General features: G+C 38.5%; 2 protein-coding genes across 2 annotated transcripts; both read left to right on the top strand.

The window, feature by feature from the left end:
• Positions 1 to 784: 784 nt before the first annotated feature.
• LOC120288552 (disease resistance protein RUN1-like) lies at positions 785 to 12,450 on the top strand. Its single transcript, XM_039302612.1, has 3 exons — positions 785 to 1,447; positions 11,708 to 12,055; positions 12,436 to 12,450. Exons 1-3 carry the CDS (start codon positions 785 to 787, stop codon positions 12,448 to 12,450), a joined length of 1,026 nt encoding a protein of 341 aa, XP_039158546.1.
• A 3,430-nt stretch (positions 12,451 to 15,880) lies between these two features.
• Positions 15,881 to 19,843, top strand: LOC120288551 (jacalin-related lectin 9-like). Its single transcript, XM_039302611.1, has 4 exons — positions 15,881 to 16,466; positions 18,167 to 18,258; positions 18,961 to 19,425; positions 19,529 to 19,843. The coding sequence occupies exons 1-4, from the start codon at positions 15,881 to 15,883 to the stop codon at positions 19,841 to 19,843; spliced, it is 1,458 nt and encodes a 485-aa protein (XP_039158545.1).
• The last annotated feature ends 7,769 nt before the right edge of the window (positions 19,844 to 27,612 follow it).

The following is a 27,612-nucleotide window of genomic DNA, read 5'->3' as shown; positions in this document are numbered from 1 at the left end:
TCGTCGTCTATGTGAACCTCATTTATCAAATTGCAGAACTTTGACAAAGTCGCAATCATTTGACAATTTACATTATATTACAATTAAATGATATTTTACCCATCCAATAATAAAGGTTTTCTTATGCATTCAGTTCAGGATCCAATGGCTGTAGGTTCGATTTTTGCCTTGAGAATTTAGATCTAAGTCGGGGCCATTGTTGGGGGGTGCTCTGCTAATTTTCCTCTAGATAATCATGCAATTACAGTCGTGCCCTAAGTTATAAAAAATTAAGAGTAGACATTTCATATTTTTCTCATAAAGAAAAAAGAATGGACCTCTGAAACAATGCATTAAAAAAAAAAAAAAAAAAGCATAAGTGCCTCCCCAGAGGCACCATTGAACATCCACCGCACAGGACTCCCAATGTGAAATAATTGGTGATAAGCACATGCTACATCAGCAGAAAAACTTAACAACAAGCACTGATCTAAGCCAAGTTGGATGTTTTTCCAATCTTATGAATGTAAAGTATCTCAAACATATTGTCTCTCGGTGCATATATTTACGTTTATTTCTCTTATACCCTTAACTACACTCAAACATCAGGAATGAAAGGAGACTCGTGGACATAATAGTAGAGTACCTTGTCGAGAAAATCCGCGAGACACGGCAACTGCACTTTGCGAGAAACGCAATTGGAGTGGACTTGTTGGTAGGCGAGGTGATTTCTTTAATTAGAATGGACCAAGAGGAGGACGTGCGCGTCATAGGTATATGTGGAGTAGGAGGAATAGGCAAGACGATGGCGGCAGCAATCATCTGCGAGTGCATTCGTCGAGATTTCGAATGCTTTGTCTTTCTTGATAAAATCGGAGAAGCAGATCGAGTTGATATATTAGGCCTACAAAAGAAGCTGCTCCATAATCTCATGAAGGTGGAAGGATTGAGGACCTACGGCGACATTCAGACCAACATCAACGAGATAAATAGTAACATGTGCTTTAAAAGGATACTTCTTGTTCTTGACAATGTTACTAGTAAAGAACAGATTGACTACTTCTGGGCAGGAGACCGAGAACTGCTGTGTCCTGGGAGCAGAATTTTGATCACAACCCGAGACCAAAACTTGCTAAAAGATCTCAAGGTAGACGACAAGTATATCGTCAAAGGATTGGACCCGAATGAAGCGCTCCGGCTCTTTCGTCGCCATGCCTGGAAGAGAGAAGAACCTCAAGAAGGCTATGAGGAGTTGTCCCGAAATCTAGCTCATTATGCAGGAGGTCATTCATTGTCTCTTAAATGGTTGGGCTCATTCCTAAACGGCATGCCGAAACAACAATGGCCTCACATAATGGAGAAGTTGGTTAGAAGCCCTTATCTCGATTCGCTCATTCATTCCTCCGAATCAGTTGGGCCATATGGAGGTCAAGGCGGTGATGCTTTTGAAGATGGGACACACAATGGGGTGAGGCAAATTAGGCTGTATGGACAATCAATTATTGAATCCATCACCATCGATTATGATCACGATGGGTGTTTCATGAGATCTGAGATAGCTAGTATAAGCACCTAGAGGGGGTGAATAGGTGCACAAACAAATTTTCGAGATACGGAAGCGATTCTAGGCAATCGATAGAAAAGAAAATACGATCAAAGTAAAGTAAAGGTTAGGGAAAAGAGAAATGAACACAAGATTTATAGTGGTTCGGCTTATTCCAAGCCTACGTCCACTCTTCCACACTGACAGCCCACCGGCTGGATTTCACTATGAACAAAAGAGAAGTTACAGCACAGCTTTTCCTTGATTCCACAGTGTAGATGATCTACCACACTTTCTCAAGGTTTCTCACGAATATAGACTCTCTTTTGTTTACACGATTTTGCTCAACAAATGAATTGACTAAGAACAAAGAGCTTCAGACTTTGGAATTCTTCTATCGTGCACACTCTCGAACAACTGGAACGTCTTCCTTATATACTCATTCATGCCATCATACCCGTTGGCACTTACCAAAGGAATTCCTCCAATCTACCCGTTGGACGGAATCAACTAGGAAGATTATTCGAGCTATTAAAGGAACATGTCGATAGCCCATCAATCCTGTTCGCCCATACAATCAGGATCTCGGTTTCCATAAGTAGAACCTTCCAAGTATACTTTGCCAATCAACGGATCCTTAATCTTCAGATCAATTATGATCAAACAAAGGATTTCGTTATGTCATATCCAGCCAAGAGATCTTCTCCAGTCGATAAGGCCACATCCTTAATGAAACATTCAGTTACGTAAAGCCTTTCTTCAACGGATTAGAAACGCCAATGAGGATAGACATTGAGTCTTGAGTCCGCTGTCCGGTCTTTAGACTTTATATAACAAAGTCTCGCAAACCTTCGGACTAGACTGATGGAATCATTTTGTCAACTTCAAAACACTTCACGAGGATTTCTCCAACAATCTCCCCATTTTTTATGGTGACAAAACTTTCCTGCAGATTTGGAAAATTTTGACCTGCAAAACATTTCTCAAACACATATGCATATCTTATAGAGATAAATGGCTAAATAAATAACACTAGAATCTGCAACCACAGAAAATAGGTTAGTCTAGTATGCAGTAGAGCCATCCATAAGATATCAATAGTAGTTAATAATAAGCAGTCAAATCCAAATCCAAATTTAGTCCACATCCAAACACACATGACTCAAAAGTCAAGTCAAAACAAACCACAAACCAAACAAGCCAATAATTCGACATATTTAAGTTCAAAGTTTTTCAAGTCTCACAACTCTCCCCCTTTTTGTCAGCATAAAAAAAATTGAGATGAAAATGAAGTCAAGGATTCTTGGGAACACGAACAAGCTGGAAATCTCCCATCGACTGAACGATGCCTTCCAGCCTTTTTAAGTCTTCCTTCAGTTGTGCAACATCCTCACCCTTAGCATTAGCCTGAATCTGAAGAGAAAGGGCTTGGATTTGATCATTTAAAGAACCCGAAGAGACTTGTCATGCATTCTGCAAGTTCTGAACTTCACATCTCAATGCATATATCTGACCTTGCATCTCCAAAAGAATATCCATCACTCTGCGAAAGTCTGCTGAATTGTCGGTATGCGTACTGGCATTAGCACGATCTGATGGAGTAAATGCAGACGATGGTAGATCAGCATAATCACCCAGATTTAGCTAAGAAACCTCATGACCTTTCTCGGGGGCGAGAGGCAAAACCTCCTGGATCTCGCCGGGGATCAACGACTCCCTCACTAGTTGTAGAATTTGAGGACATTCCTCTTTTCTCTTGGTCTCCCCACAGGTTCATGCCTTCGGGTGGAGAGTGCTCCTCATGTTCTCCTTCTTCTTGATCTCTTTTCTCTTCTTCTTCTTTTTCAACTCTCTCTTGCTCAGCATCTCTTTCTTCTTCTTCTTCTCTTTCCTCCGTTTCTTTTTCCTCTGCTTCTTTCTCTACTCTTTCTTCTGTCTGCTGTTCTGACTCTTTATCTGGAACAGATTGACTGAGATTCTTCAAAGCAGAAATAGTGATGTTTTCCTCATCATCTTCATCATCAACGAGGAGAGCTCTTCTTCTCTTGGATGGAGCACCCATGGGCTCCTTCCCTTTTCTTTTTCCCGCAAAGAGAATTGATGAGTTTTGACTGGAGTCTTCTCCTTAAATTTCTCTAATGCCTTGCTTAGTTCCTTCAGACACATCTTGGTCACCATTTTCAGCCCTACCACCATATGATCGCATGATCGAACACAAAGAATTTGCAGAGGTTGAATGTTCAGATGTCTGAATAACTTCGTCACAAGACCTGGATAAGGAAGTTGTCATCTGTCCTTCATCACAGCTCTATACATATGGAACATAACAGTGTGAGGAAGTGAAAACATTTTTCCCAGAGATGATAGCATACATTAGCTTTGCATCTGAACTTGAGATATCGGTCTTGGAAGTTGATTTTGGTATGAGGCAATTGATTACAATTTTGTGCAGTAAGATGTTAAATGCACTCATCCTTGAATAGGAAAGCTTTCCCTCTGTTCTCCTGTCCTTAACAAGTTCCAGAGTAGTACGAGCAACAGAAACTTTTATCCGTTGATATCTTCCTCTCTCAACTCCTAACACATCTGCCAGCATATCCATATTCACAACAAAGTCTTGATCTTTGACATGAAGGAGAATCTATTCGCATCCAAGAAACTAAGATTTGAATAGAAATATGCAGTTAGATGAGGATAGGCCTCTGTTGTGTCAGAGCAGAATTTCTCAAGTTGAAGATGACCGAACTTTTCCCTTAAGTTCACATTTACAGCATCCAGAAAGTCAAAATCCACACTCCTAGGGTTTATCACCCCACGCTTCAGCAATTTTGAGTATAGATCCTTTTGTTCATTCGATCTAAACAACTCTCCCATTTTTCCTCGATTTTCCACCGCAACTCCCATTCTTGGTTGAAATTCGAGGTATAATTTATCATCATCATTTCCATCCACCGGATTAACTCCCCAATCACGAGGGTCACTTGGGATATTTGCAAGGGTTTCTTTCACCACCCCCTTACGAGCAATTCCCAAACTTTCCATTTTTCGCAAAAAGATATATTCATTTCCATATCCTTTGTCCTTAAGAAAATCATCAACATAGTTCAATGAAGTACCAGTCCCTTTTAAAGCATGATACAGCTTATAAATAAAAGATGGCCTTTGAACTCTTACAGGGTTTGCATCTTCAATGATTTCTTCATTTTGATGATGATCAACATCTTGAGGACTAGATGGAGGAGAATGACACTGCTGAGAATGTTGTGGGCTCTCTTTTGCTGATTTGGAGACACTTCTTCTTCAATGAGATCGAAGTGCGTAGGCCCCTCACTCATTCGCCGTGGTCCCCTCGCTTGCGATCCTCGAAGACTTTCTTGAAGACGACATCTTTCTTAGTCTTTGAAAGATTTCTTGCTTGACTTTCCTAAGAAAGATGACAATTTTTCGAAGATTAAACAAGAGAAGAAAACAGGAATGGAAGATTGGTGCTTTTTAGGGTTTTGGAGTTAAGCGAAGGGAAACTGACCGTATATAAGACAATCGAAAGGAGGGGATACCAACCGTTGTAATGGTAAGTGAAAAGATGCCTTTTAAAAAAATAACTGCCTTTTTCGAAAAATGGTCATATCAAGATAACTTCTTTTTCAAAAAAAAAAAACGATGCAATAATTTCGTCAATTAAAGATACCAATTGAGATAGCGTTTAAGATAACAATAATCGTACCTTTTCAAAATGAGATTAGAAAGAGAGAATAACTTACAGTCAAAGTCTTGCAGTCAAAGTCTTATTTGTCTGAGTCTGAGAGTCTCTAGACTTTAACTTCTTCAAACCTCAAAATGTTGAGTCTGGAACGGATAATTTCAAATTGATTTTTCTCCAAAGGCTTTGTAAATATATCCGCCAGTTGGTTCTTTGAGTCAACAAACTAAATCGAGATTTCTCCATTTTGAATATGATCTCTAATGAAGTGATGTCGTATCTCTATATGCTTTGCTCTTGAGTGAAGAATTAGATTTTTGGTGAGATTGATTGCGCTAGTGTTGTCACATTTAATCTTCGTGCATGAATCTTCAATTCCAAAGTCTCTTAGCTGTTGTTTTATCCACGAAATTTGTGAACAACAGCTTTCCAAGAGCTACATATTCTCGCTTTTGTAGAGAGAGCTACTGTACTTTGTTTCCTTGAAAACCAAGACACTATCCTACCTCCAAGTAGTTGACAGGTACCTGAGGTGCTCTTTCTATCAACTCTGCATCCGACTAAGTCTGCATCTGAGTACCCAAGAAGAGTAAAGTCTCCCCTTTTAGGATACCAGAGACCGAAGCTTGAAGTTGATGCAATATATTTGATAATACGCTTTGCAGCATTTAAATGTGATTCTTTAGGGTTTGCTTGAAATCGGCACAAATGCAAACACTAAACAAAATATCAGTCTAGAAGCGATAAGATAAAGAAGTGAACCGATGATACTCTGTATAACTTTTGGTCGACTTTCTTTCTTTCTTCATCTTTATCTATCTTCACGGAGCTTGACATTGGTATATCAGCCTTCTTGCAATTGTCCAGTCCAAACTTCTTCAAAATATCATTAGCATATTTTTCTTGATGAATAAAAGTTCCTTCCTTCAGTTGTTTCCCTTGAAGTCCAAGGAAGAAGGTTAACTCACCCATCATGCTCATTTCAAATTCATCCTGCATAGTCTTAGAAAATTTCTTGCACAGACTTTCATTAGAGGATCCAAAAATAATATCATCGACATATATTTGAACAAGTAGAAAACTCTTGCTTTCTCTTTTAATGAAAATAGTAGTGTCTACTTTACCTTTAACAAATCCATTTTCAATTAAAAACTTACTCGATCTGTCGTACCAAGCTCGAGGTGCTTATTTTAAGCCGTATAAAGCCTTTTTGAGTCTGAATACTGAGTCTAGTTTCCTTAGGTCTTCAAACCCAGGTGATTGTTCCACATAGACTTCCTCTTGGATGAATCCATTTAGGAAGGCACTTTTGACATCCATTTGGAATAACCTGAAATTCTTATAACAAGCAAAAGCAAGTAATAATCGAATTGCTTCTAACCTTGCTACTGGTGTGTAAGTCTCATCATAGTATATCCCTTCTTCTTGTGTGTATCCCTTGGCCACGAGTCTTACCTTATTTCTTATAACTTTTCATTTCTCGTTCATCTTGTTCCTGAAAACCCATTTAGCTCCAATAACATATTTACCTTTTGGTTTAGGAGTCAATTCCCAGACATCATTAATACTGAATTTCCTGAGCTCTTCTTGCATAACTTCAATCCAGCTTTCATCGGATAAAGCTTCTTCTATGCTTTTGGGTTCTATTTCGAAACAAGAGCCACAAAGACTAGACTCTTCGCGCCTTTTGGATCTTGTGCGAATTCCTTCATTGATGTCTCCAATAATAAGATCTTTGGGATGACTGGACTTATGTTTCCAGTTGTTGGTTAATTTGTCAGATTGATGGTCACTTCCTTCACTTGAATCTTCAACAGTCACTTGTTGCTAGTCCTTCAAAGTCTGAGCTATTTTAGACTTTGTAGAGTCTGGAGCAGGTTCAAGTTCTTCAAGATGAGTCTGAATGGATTCATTTTGCATAGAGTCTTGGAATTTAACATTCATTTATTCTTCCACTGTTTGAGTCTTCTTGTTGTAGACTCGTACGCTTTGCTTGTGGTTGAATATCCAAGGAATATGCCTTCATCGACTTTTCTTCAAACTTACCAACTCGATCATTTGCATTTTTCAATATAAAACATTTGCATCCAAATACATGAAAATATGAAACAATAGGCTTCTTTTCTTTGAATAGTTCATAGGGAGTTTTTTCCAGAATATGCCTTAGAAAAACTCTATTTATAATGTAACATGCTGTAGAAACTGCTTCAGCCCAAAAACGTGGAGAGATGTTACTTTCGATTAAAAGAGTTCTAGCCATTTCTTGAAGAGATCTATTCTTTCTTTCCACAACTCCATTTTGCTCTGGAGTATATGGAGAGGAGAATAAATGCTGGAAACCAGATTCATCACTGAATTTTGTGAAATCATGATTTTCAAATTCACCTCCATGATCTGTTCTTATACTTGAGATAACATACCCTTTTTTTTTTTTCATTTTGAACCTTTTTAGCAAACTTTTCAAAGTAAGAGAAAGTTTCAGACTTACTTGCCAAGAAATATACCCAAGTGAATCGTGAGTAATCATCCACAATTACCGGGCAGTATTTCTTACCTCCAATGCTTTGTTTTTTTGGTTGGTCCAAATAGATCCATATGCAGAAGCTGCAGTACACGGTTAGTGGAAACTTGATTTATTGGTTTAAAGGAATTTCTTACCCATTTTCCCAATATACATGGTGTACATAGATCAAACTTTTGGTATGATAAATTGGGTAGACCACGAACAAGCTTCTTTCTTTGAGATTTTGGCTATTTGCTTCATGTTGACGTGCGCAAGCTTTCATTGCCATAAGTTTGCTTCGTCTTGGATTGAGATTAGACATTGTGATTCATCTGGTTTCACATCCAAGAGGTAGATTTTTCCATGTCTTCGACCCATGAATGACTGAGTAGAATCTTTACTAATTCCGAACATATTCCCTCTTGAAAGTTGATTTTGAAACCAAAAAGATCACATAGCCGACTAATACTTGAGCAAATTGTAATTGAGCCCTTCCACTAAGGAAACATTGCTGATTTTGAGATTTCCAATCTTTACGTTCCAAATCCCACAATTTTTCCTTTGATGTTTCCTCCAAAAGAGACTTTTCCACCATTTACTCGAACAAGCTTTATGAAGTAATTTGAGTCTCCTATCATGTGTCTTGAGCATCCACTATCCGGATACCATTTTACCTTTTTCTTAATAGTGACCTGCATTTAAAAAAAAAACTCAAACCTTCTTTGGTACCCATATTTTCTTGGGTCCATTGGTGTTAGTATGATATGTGGTTTCTGCCCATACCTTCTTAACAGGTTTCCAAATCATGGGACATTCTTTTTCAAAATGATCTGCACTATTGCACTTTGAGCATCTGAGAGCATTACGACCAACTGGTTTTACAAAGATCCTTTTAAAATGATTTTTGTAAGCATCTCTTGTGAGTCTTTGTTTGATTCTTTCCTTCACTTTAGGAAAATCTATTAAAGGAATGGTTTCAGCAGTCATTCCCAAACCAGATTTATTGAAATAAGGTCTTTGAACAGAGAGAATTTTTTCCAGTTTCTCAGATCCTATAGAAAATCTTTTGGAAATATTTGAGATATCATTTTTTAAGAATGCATTTTCTTTTAACAAATTATCTTCACTTTCTTTAAGAGAAGAAACATTCTTGTCTAAACTTATCACTTTTTCTTTCAAAATATTTTCTGTTGTTTTAGAGCAGAATTTTCTTTCTTGAGTTCGGAAATTCTTTTAAGAGAAGTCTTAAGACTAAAAACACAATTCATCAATATACTTTGAAACCTTAATAGGGATTTTGAAATTACTTACCTCAATTCGCTTTAAGTCCGAACTGTCTCGAAATTTGAATCTGAATCCGATTGAGCCATCGGACATATATTGGCATATTCATCATCACTTTCTTCACACTCTGTATCACTCCAGGTTTCAGCTTTAAGAGCTTTTCGATACTTTTCAGTTTTTCCTTTCTTCTTCCTCAGAAGAGGACAGTTGAGTATAATGTGTCCATTTTTCTTGCATTCAAAGCAGACTACATCTTTGTTTGATTCATCATCCTCAACCGACTTAGTCTTTGCTTTTGAGAACTTTGTTTCTTTGGATTGAATCTTCTTCATTTTCTGTTCAGCTTTCTGAATCTTCTTATCATGAGAGCAAGTTCCTCATCATCCATATCGTCTTCAGAATCTGTAACATCATAATTATCATTAGATTTTAATGCAATGGACTTCTTACCTTTAGGGTCTTCGTCTTCATTGATTCGTTCCACTTCATAAGACTGAAGAGTCCCAACCAACTCATCAACGAGATAGTGGCATGATTCTTTGGGTCTCTCGATTGAGGTCTTTATGTGATTCCAATCCTTGGAGAGTCTACGCAGAGCTTGTTTACTTTCATGGGATCGAAATTGGTTGACCTTGGTTTTCAAGACCATTCACGATTTCGTAAAGCGACCGAACATATCCGTTATAGATTCTCCTGGTTTCATTTTGAAGGCTTCATATTGACCGAGGAGAATGTTGATTCTAGTCTCTTTCACTCGATCGGTTCCTTCATAGGTAATAGATAATCTATCCCGACTTCTTTAGCTGTAACACAAGAAGATATTCTGTTATATTCATGGGGATAGAGCACAATATAAAGAATAAATTGCTTTTGCATCAAGAGCTTGTCTCTTGATTTTCTCTTCCTGAGTCATTTCGCTAGACTCAACAACATCTTTTCCTCTTTCTGAGACGGATACAGCTTTAGGAATGATTCATTTTTCTACAACGTCCCATTCTAGAGGATCCTTTGATCTTAGGAATGCTTTCATCTTGTTTTTCCATATGTTGTAATCCTTTCCATCAAAGTAAGGTGGTCTGGTATTGCTTTGCCCTTCTACCAGTCTCGGAGCCAACATACTAGCCATGGATCTTTAACTCTGAAGTAAAACACTTCAACAAAAGTGAGTACACAGGCTCTGATACCAATTGAGATAGCTAGTATGAGCACCTAAAGGGGGTGAATAGGTGCACAAACAAATTTTCGAGATACGGAAGCGATTCTAGGCAATCGATAGAAAGGAAAATACGATCAAAGTAAAGTAAAGGTTAGGGAAGAGAGAAATGAACACAAGATTTATAGTGGTTTGGCTTATTCCAAGCCTACGTCCACTCTTCCGCACTGACAACCCACCGGCTGGATTTCACTATGAACAAAAGAGAAGTTACAGCACAGCTTTTCCTTGATTCCATAGTGTAGATGATCTACCACACTTCCTCAAGGTTTCTCACGAATATAGACTCTCTTTTGTTTACACGATTTTGCTCAACAAATGAATTGACTAAGAACAAAGAGCTTCAGACTTTGGAATTCTTCTATCGTGCACACTCTCGAACAACTGGAACGTCTTCCTTATATACTCCTTCATGCCATCATACCCGTTGGCACTTACCAAAGGAATTTCTCCAATCTACCCGTTGGACGGAATCAATTAAGAAGATCATTCGAGCTATTAAAGGAACATGTCGATAGCCCATCAATCATGTTCGCCCATACAATCGGGATCTCGGTTTCCATAAGTAGAACCTTCCAAGTATACTTTGCCAATCAACGGATCCTTAATCTTCAGATCAATTATGATCAAATAAAGGATTTCGTTATGTCATATCCAGCCAAGAGATCTTCTCCAGTCGATAAGGCCACATCCTTAATGAAACATCCGGTTCTGGAAAGCATTTCTTCAACGGATTAGAAATTGTCAATGAGGATAGACATTGAGTCTTGAGTCTGGCTATCCGGAGGTCTTTAGACTTTAAATAACAGAGTCTGCAAGCTTTCAGACTAGACTGATGGAAACATTTTGTCAACTTCAAAACACTTCACGAGGATTTCTCCAACAAGATCCTCTCGGCATGGTGGACATGCCCATGACAATGAAACGGTCAGTTTTCTGCCGCTCTAGGTGATATAATATATTGTACTACTCAACGCTTATAAGAACGAAAACAGAATCAATTTCACGTTGAATATCATTATTGTGCGTCTACAGTAAAATCTACTTCAAAAATTATCAGAACGAAGAATTTAAGTTTGTCAGGAGAGGATGGCCAACATGCAAACATCTACGGAAGTGTTAGTGTGTTACTACTTCACGTAACTTTAAGTATGAATTTATAAATTCTATCATTCCTTTTTCTTCTTTTCTTCTTTTATGTATTTACTTCGTCTCCTTTTGATTTGTTTATGAGACTTTATTATCTTGACTTTCATTTGCGGCAAAATGGGCATGCGGCGGCTTTGCGGAAGGATGAAAGCTCAAAAATTTTCCTTTGTTCCTTTTAAATTAGGGATATGTTACTTAAACCGAATTCGGCTAAGTAATTTATCTTTCCCGGTAAAGTAATTTATATTCATACAAAAAGCTCAAAGTCAATATATACTAGGTGTTAGATGGATCCGTTGCTGGTAACACTCATGAAACCTTTTGCACCTCTTGCAGCTGGTGACATTGGACCATCAATACCTGATTTCTGTGTCAGGCCATATCGATGATGATGGAGGTCATGATGTTGTTCGGTCTCTCAAGATCCACAGCAACAAGAAGACGTACGGACCATTTGGTGCAGAAAGAGGACGGCCTTTTGACCTCTCACATTCTGGTAGACAGATTATCGGGTTTCATGGAAAATGTTGCAGCCATCTCCACTCAATCGGAGCCCATTTCGGGCCAATTTCTCATGTGTATCCATATGATGTCGTGGGACCATTTGGTGGTGATAGTGGCATGGACATTTGGGACGACGGAAAACACACAGATGTGAGGCAAGTCGTCGTAGGCTTCGATTCGGTAATTAAGTCTATCTCTATATTATATGATGAACGCGGACGTCCGGTTGGTCCGTTCACACATGGCACAAGTGGAGGAGGCAAAACATATACGGTGAGCTTTGATTTGAACATCATCAACAGTATATGTGATTTTGTTGATATCTGTTGGAAATATGGTTTGATAACTTGGGAAACATCGATCCTGAGTATCAATGATTACTTCATTTAATCATTGATTGACTTGGTAAAATAGGAATTAGAATCAATGTATATTTCTTTCCTGTTTTACACTTTAGTCTTGTATTACAAATAGTGTAATTAATGTGTACAAGAAATATACTGAAATACAAAGCTTCGGTTCTTCCTTTCCATTCCTTTCAATTTCTGTCATGGTATCAGAGCGATCTTTTCTGACCTAAGCTTCCGCATCTTCAAATTGCTTTTCGGTTCTTTTCTGGTTTGCTGTTGCGACTTCAACCTGCAAAACAAATCAGCCACCGAATTGAATTCTTTTACTCTGCTCTCAAAAAAAACCTTGACAAAACCAACAAATGGAAGAAGCCTCCAATTCACCTCAACAGATCCTTGATCCAGCACTTGTCGACCCAACAGAAGAAGGAGTGATACCTGCTCGATCATCAGCCACTGCTTCATCGATACCTGCTCAATCATCGTTCCAACCACAAGGACCGATCCAGTGGCCTTACCTCGGCTGGTACCCCCCTCAAGGCGGACCCTCTGGGGAGAATTACCCAAACGATGGGTCGGGCTGGACAAGAACAGGACCTGCAGGACCTGGATCCATCCCTACGGATTCCCACCCGGTTCCACAACCCGGTTTCCACCCCGGGTTTCTGCCCTACACGTTTCCAGTCAACGGCGGCCGTCCCGAGCCCGGAGATCCTCTTCACACGACGACGGCCGACGGACCGGAACTCAAACTCATCAACATGCAGCTCACTGGACAGGACAACTACAACGCCTGGGCTCGAGACCTCCGGCGAGCACTTGTAACGAAGGACAAGGACGGTTTCCTTGATGGCACCGTCCCCTATCCAACCGACGAACGACTGCAACATTTCTGGAAAAAATGCAACCAATTAGTGCGTACCTGGATTGGAAATTGCCTTGCTCCAGACGTTGCAGCGGGGCTACCACCGACCGAGGACTCGAAAATTTTTTGGGCTAACATCCGAGAGATGTATGGGCGTCTCGATCCAGCGAAGATCTTCACTATTACCCAGGCGATTTCAGATTTGAAACAAGGGAATCAATCGGTCACTACCTGCTTCAATCGGCTCTCGGCTCTCTGGAATGAGCTCGAGGCAGCCGAAGAACGCCTCGAGGGACCCGAAGCGACGCTGCAACAGTACCGAAAAATTAAGCAGCGGGAAAAAGTGACTAGATTTCTACTTATCCTAAACGACACATACTCACCTTTTCGATCGCAGATCTTGGCGATGGACCCGTTACCTTCGCTCGGCCGGATCTACCAACTGGCGGTCCAAGAGGAGAGCCAGCGGCAAGCCGCGGCCGAGCATGGCAGAACAGGCGAAGGAGTCGCCCTTGCTGCTCTCCAGACCAGCTTCAGATCTGGAGAAATGGCGCGCGGAGTCCATGGCGGTCGCGGGATTGCTGGGGAAACGTCGCGCGGAGTAGGTGGAGGAACCGAGAGCTTCGGGCAAGGAGGGGGCAGACGAAATGGGGCTGGACTTGGGTTAGGTGAAAACCCTAAGATGGACGGCTGGGATGGAACCAAGATGGACGGCTGTGGTTTGATCCGAGATTTAGGATCCAACGGTCCATATCATAAGAGATCGGACGGCTCATATTGGCTCGCCAGTCCGACCGAACCGAACGGCCCTTATTCGGCCACGACAGCGCCCGCATATAGGGCATCCGGAGGCCCACGAAATGCCACGTCATCAATCAAAAATATTGGGCAAAATTCCAAAATTAAGGGTAAATATTGTGAATATTGTAAGCGTCCTCATCATACTATTGATGCATGCTGGAAATTACATGGAAAGCCAGGTGATAAGAAGGAAAAAGAAATTGCTGCTTACCAGGTTTCGGCACGAAGGACTGATGGGGCAAATCAGATAATTACCCAAGACCAGTATCAGAATATAATGAAGGCATTAAATCAGCTAGCAACCAATGATAAGGCTGCGAATTTCTCAGGTACTTCTTCATACAAGGAAAATTCAATATCAGTTGATACATGGATAGTTGATTCGGGTGCCAGTGATCATATAGTTTGCAATGAGCGGTTATTTTCTAGTATTCAAAAGAGGCCATATTCTTCAGTATTTGTTCGCCTCCCAAATGGAAATACCACTCATGTTACCAAAATTGGTACTGTCCACCTTAGTCCAGATATTATTCTCAAAAATGTTCTATTCATTCCTGATTTCGAGTTCAATCTCTTATCAGTCTCAAGAGCTTGTGAGGATAATTCTTGTCGTGCCATATTCAATCGCAATGATTGTTTCTTTCAGGACCTTTTGACTGGCAGACTGATGGGCTTGGGTAGTGTTGCAGAAGGGCTATATTTTTGGATTGATCCTCAAGGGAATTTTGAATTATTCAATAAGAGCATTTCTTGTAATGCCATTGCTAGTAATAAAAATCTTGTTTTTCATCAACGTTTGGGTCATACCGCAAAATTTCCTTATCCTAAATGTCCAATTTGTCCATTGGCAAAACAGTCTCGGACACATTTTCCTATTAGCACATCTAGATCCACTAGTGCTTTTTCCTTGCTACATATGGATATTTGGGGACCTTATCACACTCCACATCGTGATGGATCTCGATTCTTCTTAACCATTGTTGATGACTATACTCGAGCTACTTGGGTTTTTCTTATGCAATCCAAGAGTCAAACTTTTTCAACACTGTCGAATTTTCTATCTCTCATTAAAAATCAATTCGACAAACCTGTCCAAAAGATCCGCACTGATAATGGACGTGAGTTTTTTTCTGCGGAATGTAACTCTTTCTTGTCTTCTCAAGGAATCTTACATGAGAGTTCATGTAATTACACACCCCAACAAAATGGAATTGTTGAAAGAAAACATCGCCACCTCTTAGAGGTAGCTCGAGCTTTAAAATATCAAGCTTCCATACCTGAAGATTTTTGGGGTGATTGTGTAGTTACTGCAGCCTATTTGATCAATCGCATGCCTACTAGAATTCTTAATGGGCGAACTCCTTTTGAATTGCTTTATGGAAAACAACCAGAAATTGATCATCTTCGAGTTTTCGGTTGTTTGTGTTATGCGGCAAATCTGGGTCACCGAAGTAAAATGGATCCTCGTGCCATTCGGTGTATTTTTATGGGATATCCCCCACTGCAGAAAGGCTACCACGTTATGGAGATTTCTACAGGACAATTTTTTGTTAGTAGGGATGTTATCTTCCACGAAGATATTTTCCCTTTTCAAGAGACTACGTCGACATCCTCTACTTCGAGTCAGATCATCGACCTTTTTTGTTAGAAGAAGATCTCATTGCTCCGCATCAGTATGTTTTCATTGCACCAGAACAGCATATGCCGATGATGACACATGATTCTAATCAAGCTATCGACTCACCAGTATCTTTACCTGAGACAGATCCTTCATCAAATTCTCCATCAGCAGCCTCTTCGCCGATGACTCAACAGAGTCCCTCTCCTGTATTATCAGAAGAAAACAGAATTGAGCAACCTCGACGTTCTGGACGTCATATTCGACCCCCTACGTGGACAAAAGATTATATATGTCCTACGTTGGATTGTTCAGGTACGCAGTATCCAGTATCATCTTATGTTTCCTTTAGTAGATTGTCATCAGAACACATGTGTTGCATCAGTAGAATTTCTGAAGAACAGGAACCGTCATCGTACTCTGAAGCGGCACATGATGCTAAATGGCAACATGCTATGGAAGTTGAACTCAAGGCTCTCAATGAGAACCATACTTGGGACATTGTTCCATTACCGGCAGGACGGAAACCTATTGGTTGCAAATGGGTTTATAAAATCAAATTTAAGGCAGATGGATCTGTTGAACGATACAAGGCTCGTTTAGTTGCGAAGGGGTTCACGCAACGGGAAGGATTTGATTATCATGAAACATTCTCTCCTGTAGCCAAAGAAGTCACTGTTCGCTCATTTCTATCCATTGCTGCTTCTCGCAACTGGCCACTGCATCAAATGGATGTCAACAATGCTTTCTTGCATGGAGATCTGGATGAAGAGATTTATATGGAACTTCCACAGGGATTACGCAGACAGGGGGAGTCTCGTGTGTGTCATCTCCGGAAATCCCTGTATGGACTCAAACAGGCCTCTAGGCAATGGTATGCCAAGTTCACTGCTGCTTTAACCAACACAGGTTTTCAGCATTCCAAACATGATTATGCATTGTTCACATGGACTGAAGGTACTTCATCAATTTACCTTTTAATATATGTTGATGACATTCTTATCATGGGGAATAATGAACTAGCCATTGCAAAATTCAAAAGCTATCTGCATTCCACTTTTCATATAAAAGACTTGGGATCTCCTAAGTATTTTCTCGGAATTGAGATAGCTCGGTCTGAAAAAGGAATATCTCTTAGTCAAAGAAAGTTTATTCTGGAAATAGTCTCTGAAGCAGGATTGTCAAGATGTAAACCGGCAATTATCCCTATTGAGCAGAATACAAAGTTAACAACACATGAATATGATTCAAGCTCATCTCCTTCCATCGATGATTCGCTACTGGAAGATCCATCAGTATACCAACGACTTGTTGGAAAACTGATCTATCTCACGATGACAAGACCGGATATATGTTATGCTGTGCAAATACTCAGTCAATTCATGCACAAGCCAAAACAGTCTCACATGAATGCAGCCTTGAAAGTGGTAAAATACTTGAAGGGATGTCCAGGACTTGGCATTTTTTTATCTCGAGATTGTGACATGAAAATGATGGCGTATTGTGATACGGATTATGCCACTTGTCCGATGACGAGAAGATCCATCACTGGTTTTTGCATAAAAATTGGAAAATCTCTTATCTCATGGAAAACAAAGAAGCAGTCAACCGTGTCATTATCATCAGCAGAATCAGAATATCGGGCTATGGCAAAGACTGTTTGTGAAATAATCTGGATACGAGGATTACTTGCAGATCTTGGAGTACAAGTCGATGGACCCAGTAAATTATTCTGTGACAATGACGCTGCACTCAAGTTAGCAGCCAATCCAGTATTTCATGAGAGAACTAAACATATAGAGGTCGATTGTCATTTCACTCGAGACAAAATTCGAGAAGGAGTCATCACAACAAGAGGAATAGGAACTACGGAGCAACTTGCAGATATTTTTACCAAGCCATTATGCCATAGACAACATGCATACTTATTGAGCAAGCTTGGTGTCCTCGATATATATAGGCCACCAGCTTGAGGGGGAGTGTTGGAAATATGGTTTGATAACTTGGGAAACATCGATCCTGAGTATCAATGATTACTTCATTTAATCATTGATTGACTTGGTAAAATAGGAATTAGAATCAATGTATATTTCTTTCCTGTTTTACACTTTAGTCTTGTATTACAAATAGTGTAATTAATGTGTACAAGAAATATACTGAAATACAAAGCTTCGGTTCTTCCTTTCCATTCCTTTCAATTTCTGTCATCCTCGATACTTTATTTTTATTTTTTTTTCTGGTAACTCTAACTCGTCATTGTGAAAGTAGATACCTGTTTTAGAATTCTTTAATTTTTAACCTTTTTCTGTCTCGAGATTAAGCTCGACCATCCAATTGAGTACTTGACATCCATCTCGGGCTATACTTGAAGAAGTTTCCGGACTCACCATTCTTCAGTCACGACAATCCATACTAGCGAAGGGATCATGGACCGATCGGAACAGCCAATAAAGGGAGGCATTTTTCATTTCCATACACCGGAGGCAAAATTGTTGGGTTTCATGGGAGTTGCGATGGCCCTCATCTCGAGTCCATCGGAGCTTTTTATGAGCCGATTCCTCATACATATCCTGTTAAAGTTTTCGGGCCTTTTGGAGGCAAAGGCCAAAAATCCTGGAATTTCGTTGATATAAACGGGATTGTTGTTCATTGCGCAGACTTCATCGAGTCCATTGCTTTTAAGGTCGACGACGCCACCAGCTCCGAACCGGAAACTATTTATGGTGAAAATGGCCGTAGGACTTACAAGGTTGTATTTAGACTCTTCCCTTTTCTCTTTTCCGTTCCTACTTGATTGATGTAAGTGTATTCATCGAGCTTATCATAACATTAGTTTGATTACGGCATAATGAACCTTGAGATTCTTAACATTTGCTTCGTAATTTGCACATGAAAAGTTCAAACCAAAGTACCTGAGGACCAACGTGATTGAGATAATTATAAAAAAAAAAATAAAAGTCCTAAGCTTATTGCAATTGTGACAATTCATTCTTAAATTTTTATTTTTTTTACCAATTGTAAGGCCGGTTGTAATTGGCTGAATAGACTAAATGGGCACAATAGGACTGAATTGGCCAAAAAAAAAAAAGTTTAGGAATAAATTGTCACAATTGTAATAAGTTTATGACTTTTTTTAGTAATTTCCTTGGATTTGTTAGAAAACCAAATGGAAAAAATTAATCACTTCACTTTATTAAAATTAGGCAAAGATAAACCAAGCCATAAACAAAAAGTAATTTAACTTTTGAATTACAAAATGAAGTTTACTACCAAATTTATTAGAAACATAATTTACATCAATCATAGTATATATAACTTATTGCATAGATTAGAATTGTATTCCAAAAGAATCTACTAATTTATTTTGCTCAGCGACCAATGCAACATATAGTCACTCATGTCGAAATATGGCTTTGTGGCCTATTTGCAGGTTAAACTGAGAAATTAAGAGTACATAACTTCTTTAGCCGGATATCTCAAAAATGCAAAGGATAGTGGCACTCTAATCAACTCACTCACATTTCGAACCACCGGAAGAATATTGGGACCCATTGGTAGAGAGGAAGGCGAGTACTTCTCCTTACCACTGGAAGCTGGGAAAGTTATTAGCTTTTTCGGGACAAGTGGTGATTTTCTTGAATCTATCGAAGCACACGTAGAGCTGTACTCCAACAAGCTCTATCCCTTCAAGTCTGTGGGGTTATTTGGGAGTTCGGATGCATCTTTTTGGGATGATGGCAATAAGCATACCAATGTAAGGAAAATCGTTGTTGAATTTCAAGTAGATACAGGGCCATGGATCCGATCAATCACGTTTCAGTATGAAGAGGAGAGTAAAGAATTGTGGCAATCAGGGACGCATGGTGGCTTTGATATAAACTACTTCCACATAGTACGGAATGTCGAGATCCATACGGTATGTTCCCATACATACATATGCTTTGTAAAATCCATAAGAAACTTTTATAGCCTCTGTAAGACTTAAATCATGAATATGATGGTTACGTCTATTATTGCAGATCAAAATAGATGATCCAGATGAGTATTTGACTTCAATATGCGGGTGTTTTTCTGATGAAGGCATTAGGTCACTCACGTTTCAAACTAACAAAAAAAAAACGATTGGACCTATTGGTGATGAAAATGGGGCAACACACTTCTCATCTCCCGCAACGGGTGGCAAAATTGTTGGATTTTATGGGAGGAGTATAGTACATCTTGAAGCAATTGGAGCATATTTTGAACCGATCTCACATCTCTACCCAATTAAATCAATTGGGCCATTTGGAGGCCTTGGGGACGTGCTTGGGACGATGGGAAATTCACCGGTGTAAGGGAAATTGAGGTAATGTACGACAATATTCTCCGTTACGTTATGTTTGTGTACGACAAGAGCGGTGAACAAATTTACTCAATTGTGCACGGTGGCTACACTAGAGAAGACAAGGCCAAGGTCACCGGGTTAGTATTTCTTTTTCCGCTCTTTGATTGGTTGTTGTTTACTTACTCGTAGCTGATCCTTCGAGACAATGTTTCTAGTGTGTGGTCACAATTTAAACTTTACAATTGGGTCTTATTCCTCCACTCATCCAATTTTAAGAGATACTTTCGAGATTGCACAGGTTAGATTGGATTATCCGCAGGAGTACTTGACATCGATCTCTGGATACAAGCAAGAGGATGGTCACAACGACATCGAAAACGCTATTGTTCAATCACTTACATTTCATAGCAATACAAGAACACACGGTCCCTTTGGCGAGGAGAAGGGAAGTACTTTTGGTATCCACGGACCCGAAGCAAAATCATCGGCTTTTATGGAAGATGCGGGGAGACTCTCAATTCCATAGGAGTGTATGCGGAGCCCATATCACACATGTATCCTTTCAAAACCATTGGACCCTTTGGAGGCTCTGTGGCACTCCATGGGACGACGGAGTGCATACTGATGTGAGGGAGATTAATATTCATTTCGCCGGCCACGGAGCCTGCGGCATAGGGATTGTGTACGATAACAATGGTTCCTTAGTCCAATGCTCTCATCATGGCAGAAAAACCTCATCCACCTAGCAAGTTAGTCCATACCTTAATCTTTCTGCCTCTCTCTTGTCTTTAGAGTCTGTTGCGTGTATGGATGTTGTTCAGGTTTACACGTTGCTCTTCACAGTTGTTCTCGGCTTCATGTAGCACGGTATCTTTTCATAAAAGAATAAGGGCACTTCTTTTGGCATCCTATATCTCGAACCTTCGTTATGTTTTCACAAGTAAAATCATGTTTCGCCCTGCTGCTCTTGCAGATCAAGCTGGATTATCCTAAGGAGCGTCTGGTTTCAATATCGGGCTTGATTAACGAAATGGAAACATCCTAACACTATCATCTATAACCTGAGAATACGTACCACGGAGACCACTTACAAGCTATTTGGGAGGAAAGAAGGGTCGAAGGATGAGAAATTTTGCATCCCACCAAAACCAGGCAAAGGTAGGATCGTTGGCTGTTTCGGAAGGGTGGGATCGCATCTTAATTCTATTGGAGCGCGTCGGAACCATATTAGATTAAACCTACTGCCTCCCCAAGATTTTCTTCCTCTTTTTTTTTTTTTCTCTGGCTTGTGATTGTACGAATATTTTTATTTGTTTATTATTTCCTTTAACATGAATTGGTCGTGGCAAATTTCACATAATCGGATGATTAATCAGAAGATGCTCCAAGGAGCAGCTGAGGTAATATTTGGATGGGGAAACTAGTCATCAAGAAAGGAAAATGAAGAAAATAACCATATAGATAGTCATCTAAGGATTATTATGAAATTACAGACAGAGATACCCATGAATACATAAATAGACCTTCTCAATCACAACATGACCCAAGGTTGAGGCCGGCACTCCCTCTTCAAGTTGGCTTTTAAATTGGGAGTGAAATTGTTAAAAGGATTAATTTTAAATATAAATACACGATTCAAGTCATTATAATTTATTTGGATATAGGTCGTTAATTTTTTCCAAATTAATAAGAACCTAATGTCCAACAATAAGTCATCTTGACATTTAATTTTGCCAATTGGTTAATCCAAGAGTGACGAGCATGAGAAGATGGACCGGCCTAGGACAATCATGTAAAATAGGAGTTCCTCGATTCTGTACTAAAATAGAATAAGGATTTCTGTCTATTATATTAAACATTTAACTAATCATGTAAAATGGGAGTTCCTCGATAATAATAACTATGGAGTTTAAAAAATCACTTTTAGCTTATTAGCTTACATTATATAATTTGTTATGATAATTTAATTATTATTAATGCAATTAATTAGAATACAAAATTGTGTTCTAACAATTATTAGACATAATAATATTTTAATTTTTTGCAAATTGTATTAATTTTTCATTTATGGTTTATGAATAATGTGATAATAGATGAACGTAGACTCTGATTATATCTCATGAAGTGTATGATGTGTTTTTCTTTATCATTCCTAGCTTATTCTCTATGCAACTCTGGTAAACCAAAAAGAAGATAAGTCTTGGAATGGTTATTCCACTAGACCATTAACGGTTAACCCATGCCTTGCCAGGTAATTTGGTTTACGCATAATTTCACCATTTTAATTTTCATGGATAAATAATATGCAAATTCAATATATGAAAACGGACATCTTCTCACATTTAAAGATTCATATACACAAAATCAAGAAAACTTAAGAGTAAAAATTACAGTGAAATTACAGTGAAATTATAGTGAATAAAACATATTGAACACTTGATGGTCTGCTTTTAATAAAATGATAGTCGTAAAACCATAATGGTGGAGGAATATAAGAATCTTATGAAGAAGAAGTATAAAAAATCATTCAATTATATTTTCAGTAAAAAAAAAAAAAAATGCATTTTATGCTTTATTGCCAATCACCTTCTTGTAAAAACAAAATAACTCATCAACCTCTTTGTCTAATAAATTATCGATTAATCAAACAAAGCAAATGCGAATCTCCAACTGATAAACACAATATGAAAATAAAGTTTAAAAGAAGAAAACCACAACTTGGAACTCCTTTACTAGAAGCTCGTTGTAGATGTAAGTGCGACTGTCATCAGACTTTTGTTGACCAAATTTATTTTCCTAATACTCAATCAAATAATGAAAATGATGAAAATGAAAATATCTCACTAACCAACAGAAACAAAAATAAATAAATAAATAAAATTCAAAGACCTCAAAGTTGGGTAACTAAAAGAGAGAAAGAATACAACCAAATAAATATCTCATATGCTTTATTATCCATAGCTCCTGCGTGTATTTATGTATAAGATTAGTTTCTACAGAACAATCAATGAAATCTAGGGTTTTGCATAATTTTTAGAATATTTGAAATCTGGATCAAATGTGAAAAGAGTGGAGAGATCTAAATATGAAACAAAGGGAGTATGTACATACTGAAAAGAAAAATCAAAAAAGAAATCCCTTAAATATTTGATACGTGTTTCTTTAGGGAAATCTTGTACTTAGTTGACCGCATTATTGTTAGATTGAGGAAAATAATACAAAACTTCGAAGGAAATACTTAGAAGGAAGTGGCCCGGGAAATGTTGAAATTTCCAATAATTACTAATTTGCAACATTGAAGCTCATTTAAACCATTTGTTCTCTAACAAAATTCATGCAACCAAAAGCACGTGTTCTAAACTGAAGTAAAAGGAGTGCAAAATGTAAGGAAGCGCCGCTTGTAAAAAGAATAATGAATCTCTTATAAATCACAGTTTTATATGTTAACCTTCGTAGTAACCCCTAGAAAAGACGTAGTTACTATATATTTACTTAGATAAAGATTTGGCAAACCACGCTAGGTAGATATTCGATTCCTATTTGTGCTCTATTCTATTCTCATAAAATTAGTGTTCTAATCCTATCTCATTCAATTTCACAAGCTAAAAAGTTTTGATTTCTATGGTTGTGTAAAGGAATGCTTGGATCAACTCTAAATTGAATGCGTAATTTTCTTTTGGCACCTTGAGAAAATGAATTTTGAATCTCAAGCCCATGTAAAAGAATCTGCTCTTCTTTTTCTTTTTCTTTTTCCCAAAATCTCATCGAAGGGATAATAATGCAAATGATTATAACTTTAATTCAATATGTGATGCCGTCCCTAAATTTATCATTTGTTCAATGTGATATCGAATTTTAGTTTAATATGTAATGTGATCCTCAAACTTTTAATTTATTCAATGTAATATCTGAATTTTAATACATGTTCGATTAAATCATTGAACTATATGAATATGTTCCCTGCCGTCCTTCCATCAATTTAAATTTAGGGACAACATTAACTATTTTCGTATAATTCAAAGACTAAATTGAATATGTCTGCAAAAGTAAGAAAGACAACATTAAACAAATTAAAAATTCAGATATCACATTCACATTGAATTAAAATTCCGAAATTATATTAAATAAATTAATTGTTCAAGGGCGATATTGTATATTAAATTAAAATTAATAGATCAATTCTGTTATTTTTTCAATGAAAAGAAAAAGGGTTTAAAAGGAAAAGAGGAAAAAGAGGAAAAGATGAAGGATAGATTCGGGTTCGACCCAGAAATCGAAGCTCCCAGTGAGCAAGGCTTCGTCGGAGATCGTAGTTACCGAGCCCTCCGGAGCGGCGACCGCCCAAGACCCTCCCGGCGAAGCGGCGGCGGCGGCCGTCGTGGACGTGTTCTCCGCCTCCGCGTACGGCGATTTGGAGTAACTGAGGAGGTTCGTGGAGCAAGGAGGCGCCTCCCCCTCGGTTCCCGATGCTAACGGGTACTACGCTCTCCAGTGGGCCGCCCTCAACAACTTCGCCGACGTCGTCCAGTACATCATCGAGTACTGCGCCTTTCCGTCGCTCGCTTCTTCTTCCTTCCGCCCGCCGTGAATGATTTTGCGCGCCCAGTCGCGCGTTCCTCGCGACGTGGTCCTGAATTTGGGGCGTGTGTAAAGTTGCTGCTTGAAGCATTTGCTTCCTGCTTGTTTCTGTCTGAACGTACTAATTATTGTTGTTCTTCATGTATGTCGGTGTTGGATGATGAATTGATTGAAGAATGGGGGTAATGTGAATGCGACGGACAACTTGAAGCAAACTGCACTGCATTGGGCCGCTGTTAGGGGATCCATTGCGATTGCGGATGAGCTTCTGGTTCGGAGCTGGTGGCAGTTCATGTTGCTGCCCAGTATGGGCAGGCGGCCTTCTTAAATCACATTGTCGCAAGGTATCATGCTGATTATGATGCACCAGATAATGATAGAAGGAGTCCTCTGGTATGTTAAAATTGTGCTGGATGTTAAGTCGCATGAATGTCATGAAACTGCTTTCTGGAAAATAAGTGGACAAAGTTGGACACACTTGTTTCTTGACCTAAGAACTCCATTTTTATCAATGAAGGGCTTATCCAATATGGGAAAAATTCCGTTGATGGAAAGAATCATTGTTGTGCTCATCATCTGAAATGCTACTTCTACCGAGTTTCATGACATGAAGGAGTAAATTATTTGCTTACTCTGCAATGCATGGTTGATGTAGTTGAGCATTGTCAAATGTGATGTCTTATGTACATTCATAGAAACATAATATAGTAGTTTCTCTCTACTCTCTCTACAATCTCTTTTGCTTGTGAATTTCCTAAACCTGGTTTTATGGCCTGTTACGATTTGAATGGTTAGGAGGTGCGAAGTTCTCTGTCAATAGTAATTTGTCTCTGGAATTCATCTTGATCGTTTTTCTTTTTTCTTTCTTATATGATTAACATCCTTATGTTGTAGAAATCATGGCAGAAGATTGAGAAAGCTGTATGAGGTGGGCATAGTTTGATAAGATGCTCTTGTATAAATGAAAAGAATGAATAGTTTGATTAGATGCTTTGGTGCCTGGCCTAATTTAATTGCAAGTTGCTTTAGCAGAGAAGACATTCGCATGATTTTGAAGTCTCTGCATTGAATTCAAAGTCAAAACATGTTTGATAAGACATTGATGCAAATCTGGAGGAAGTGTGAATAACTCATCATTAGTTTTTCAACTGAACCTTGTTTACAGAGGTCACAAGCTGAACTATTGCTGAACAAACGGTACTGCTTGCTTGTCTGAATGAGTGATCTATGATGGCTATAGATGGTTCAAGTTCAAGTTCCTTGTTGTAATGAGGGATGATTGGGAAGGATTTAATTTAAAATGTTGAGAAAGACAATTCCCATTTCATTTCATATTACTTTGGCCTGCAGCTCTTTCTGATAGGAATTTTTATGCCCTGCTCCATGTTTTGTTATATCTCCGTTCGAGATTGAATTTGGGAATTCAACATCTTCTGATTTAACTATCCTGTAATCGACTGGAAATTTTCTTGCGATGACAACAAAACAACATCATCATCATCATTATTGCTGCCGCTGCCGCCGCCGCCGTCATCATCATTATCATCATCTTGAAGTTAACTAGAAACTTTTTTTTTTTTAATGATAACAGCATATTCATCCTTCTTTTTGTCCCACATTGTACTTTATGAATTGTCAACGATGCTTGTTCTCTTGCTTTGATCAGGGCTGCATATAAAGGATATGCTGACACAATCAGGTTACTTCTTTTAGAGATGCATCCCAGGGAGACAAGATGAAGGTGTAGTGAGTACACGCATGGCAATCACTTCCAGATGTCGGGAGAACATCTATATGTTACCTATTTACTCTTAGAAATGGTTTCTTCTGGGGACTTTTAGTTGTTCTAGCAGCATCTGGTTCAGAAAATTCTGCATTTGGGATTGTCTTTTCTCTTGATGCATCTGGTTAGAAACATGAAGTTTGCAGATGAGCCTGAACAGACCATACTGTCGGTAGTTGTGGTAGATGGCTTGTGATGCATGATGAATTGCCTAGGCAATGGTATCTTAGGCTAATTGAGTTATTTATTAATAATAATTAGATGAAAATATATTAGCACAAACTTTGGGAGTCCACATGCATACTACTAATTGGATAGATAAGTTTCTCTCCATTGTGAATGGTCAAGGCAAAACAATAGGCTGAGGTGCAGCATCTTGGAGGAATTCAATAAAGGTTTAGCTGCTGGTCTTCACAAAATGTGACTATGTGGACCAACTTGACCTTGTTTAACAGCTGGTCTTTACAAATTGTGGGGTGGGGCAATAGATGTTTCTTTGGTTTTCTTTTCCAGTTTATGGTTGCATGCAATGTACATGACCTTTTTTAGATTTCTTAGTTGCTATCTTACTTTTGTTTTATTGGTCCCCATGATGAGATGGTTTATCAGTTGCTCAAATCCATGTATAAAACTCATGAGCACTTCTATTGGATAACCTCTTAGAAGATGTGATTTTGGCGTGCTGCATTAGGTTTCGCATTTTATTCAATCGCGAGATGTTTCTAGGATTATGTAGAATATGACATGTAATTTTGTCGAGAATCATTGGATTATGTATATGTAAACATATGTATTATAGTTGTTTCTTTTTTAATGAATTGATGTTTCACCAACTGATACAATATGTTAAGAGACTAAAACACACATATATTGTTGAAAGATGTCACTTGGTAATGATTGGCTCACTTACACAAGCAATCTTCTTAAGTGCTACATTGAGATGAGACGATATATACTATAGACACTGGAAGAGAAACTTTAGTTCATAATATAATTTAAAGTCACCTTGATTAGATTCAAGATGAGGTTTGCAATGTGTATGTAATAAGACCCATGATAGTCCCACAATCATGTATACCCAGTGAAAGCCGAATGCTAGTACCAATTTAAAAAGCGAGCTAACATAATATTCGAGCTAAACATATGTATTTGAAGATCACGTGACCATGTTTAGATTAAAATTCATATAGTGGATATGTATAATAAATGACATATTTTCTTATAGAAAGAGATATCTACTATAACATGTATTTTATTTGACCGATAAAAGAGGTGAGTGAAATTATTTCTATTTACTCATCGTGTGAGTCCTTGAGGTAATTTCTCAAAGTAACATATCAATGTTGCTACTGTTACCAGCAATCATGAATACATATGGCTTTATGAGATATGTCTAGGAATATGAAATGGAGAGACAT

The sequence above is a fragment of the Eucalyptus grandis genome, chromosome 9 (genome assembly GCF_016545825.1).
Source record: "Eucalyptus grandis isolate ANBG69807.140 chromosome 9, ASM1654582v1, whole genome shotgun sequence".
NCBI lineage: Eukaryota > Viridiplantae > Streptophyta > Magnoliopsida > Myrtales > Myrtaceae > Eucalyptus > Eucalyptus grandis.
The sequence above is the reverse complement of the archived record's forward strand: the minus strand, read 5'-3'. Positions and strand labels throughout refer to the sequence as shown.